Source organism: Geospiza fortis, unplaced genomic scaffold, assembly GCF_000277835.1.
Source record: "Geospiza fortis unplaced genomic scaffold, GeoFor_1.0 scaffold391, whole genome shotgun sequence".
NCBI lineage: Eukaryota > Metazoa > Chordata > Aves > Passeriformes > Thraupidae > Geospiza > Geospiza fortis.
Genome location: NW_005054472.1, coordinates 289,128 through 290,949, shown reverse-complemented (window position 1 = coordinate 290,949; position 1,822 = coordinate 289,128). Strand labels below are relative to the sequence as shown.

At 54.7% G+C, this 1,822-nt stretch overlaps 1 protein-coding gene across 2 annotated transcripts in view; it reads left to right on the top strand.

Moving 5' to 3' along the window:
- Positions 1 to 3: 3 nt before the first annotated feature.
- The window catches only part of RAB7B (RAB7B, member RAS oncogene family), a 3,433-nt gene continuing 1,614 nt past the window's right edge, over positions 4 to 1,822 (top strand). The window contains exons 1-3 of one of the 2 annotated variants that reach the window (XM_005428096.3): positions 4 to 214; positions 319 to 445; positions 1,278 to 1,493. In XM_005428096.3, the coding sequence (XP_005428153.1) occupies positions 162 to 214; positions 319 to 445; positions 1,278 to 1,493 (396 nt within the window). In that variant the 5' untranslated portion in view covers positions 4 to 161. The remainder of the gene's footprint in view (positions 215 to 318; positions 446 to 1,277; positions 1,494 to 1,822) is intronic. The other variant, XR_004082465.1, reaches the window with a different exon arrangement.

Below are 1,822 nucleotides of genomic sequence, written 5' to 3'. Positions count from 1 at the left end.
CGGGCTTGGCACGGGGGGGCTTTTCTGTGCCGGCATGGCACGGGCATGATGCTGGCACGGTGAGGGCACATCCCGGGGTGGCAGCAGGGACAGGACCCCAGGGCTCACCCAGGTGCCATCCCCGCAGCCCCGTGTGCCCCACTCGCCCCCAGGGCCTGTCCATGGATGCCAGCAAGAAGGTGGATCTGAAGATCATCATCATCGGAGCTCTGGGGTAAGGAGCTGGAGAGGCAGGGAAGCTCCCTGCATGTGCTGGGTGTCCCCTGCCCACCCCTGAGCTGGGCAAAGCCTCACCAGTGCCCCTTTCCTCGTCCCCAGCGTGGGCAAGACCTCCCTGCTGCACCAGTACGTGCACAAGACGTTCTACGAGGATTACCGCACCACGCTGGGCGCCAGCATCCTCACCAAGGTCCTGGCCGTGGACAGCACCCCCCTGAAGCTGCAGGTGAGCGGGGTGAGCTGGCACTGCCCGCGGTGCCCACCCTGATCCCAGCTCTGTGTGTCCCACCCTGGACTGCTGGGCCCGAGTGCCACCACGGTCATGAGGTGCAGAACCTGATTGTCAGAGCTGATTGTCAGAGCTGAATTTCAGAGCCTGATTTTTGGAGTCTGATTTTCAAGCTGGCTTTCAGAGCCCAGATTTCAGAGCTGATTTTCAGAGCCTGATTTTTCAGAGTCTGATTTTCAAAGCCCAATATTCAGAGGTGATTTTCAGAGCCCCATTTTCAGAGCTGATCTTTAGAGCCCAAATTTCAGAGCTGATTTTCAGAGCCAAATTTTTCAGAGCCTGATTTTCAGAGCCCAATATTCAGAGGTGATTTTCAGAGCCCCATTTTCAGAGCTGATCTTTAGAGCCCGATTTTCCGAGCCGATTTTCAGAGCCCAAATTTCAGAGCTGATTTTCTGAGCCTGATTTTCAGAGCCTGATTTTCAAGCTGATTTTCAGAGCCCAAATTTCAGAGCTCATATTTCAGAGCCTGATTTTCAGAGCCGATTTTCAAGCTGATTTTCAGAGCCTGATTTTCAGAGCCTGATTTTCAAGCTGATTTTCAGAGCCCATATTTCAGAGCCTGATTTTCAAGCCAATTTTCAGAGCCCAAATTTCAGAGCTGATTTTCCGAGCCTGATTTTCAAGCTGATTTTCAGAGCCCAATTTTCAGCATCCATGAACTGCACTGGAATCCCACAGGAGCTCTGGGGGCTCAGCACCCCCTAAAGCTGCTCCTGTGGGCTGCAGCACCCACCCTGCCCCTGTCACGTGCCCTCCTCTGCCCTAGATCTGGGACACGGGGGGACAGGAGCGGTTCCGGTCCATGGTGTCGACCTTCTACAAAGGCTCAGACGGCTGCATGCTGGCCTTCGACGTGACAGACAGGGAGTCCTTTGAGGCCCTGGACAACTGGAGAGATGATTTCCTGGAGAAGGTCATTCCCAGGGAGCAGGATTTCCCCATGGTGGTGCTGGGGAACAAGATAGACCTCAGTGACCGGCAGGTAAGGGTGGAGGAGGGAGAGCAGGGGTCACCACCCCTGCAGGGATTTAAAACTTGTACAGCTGTACACTTGGGGACATGGTTTAGTGCTGGATTTGATGGTCTTAAGAGTCTTTTCCAACCTAAACAATTCCATGATTGGGATGCTGTAGGGTCCTGATGGCTTTGAGGGCAGATCCTTCACCTCAGAACCAGCATTTTCCTTGTTCTCACACAAACCAGAGCTCCAGGCAGGGAGCTGCCACCTCCCCCAGCACTCTGGGAGGGGATGAGCAACATCCTCCTGCTGCTCTTTGGGGCACAGACTGTCCCTACCAGGGGCAGCAGGAA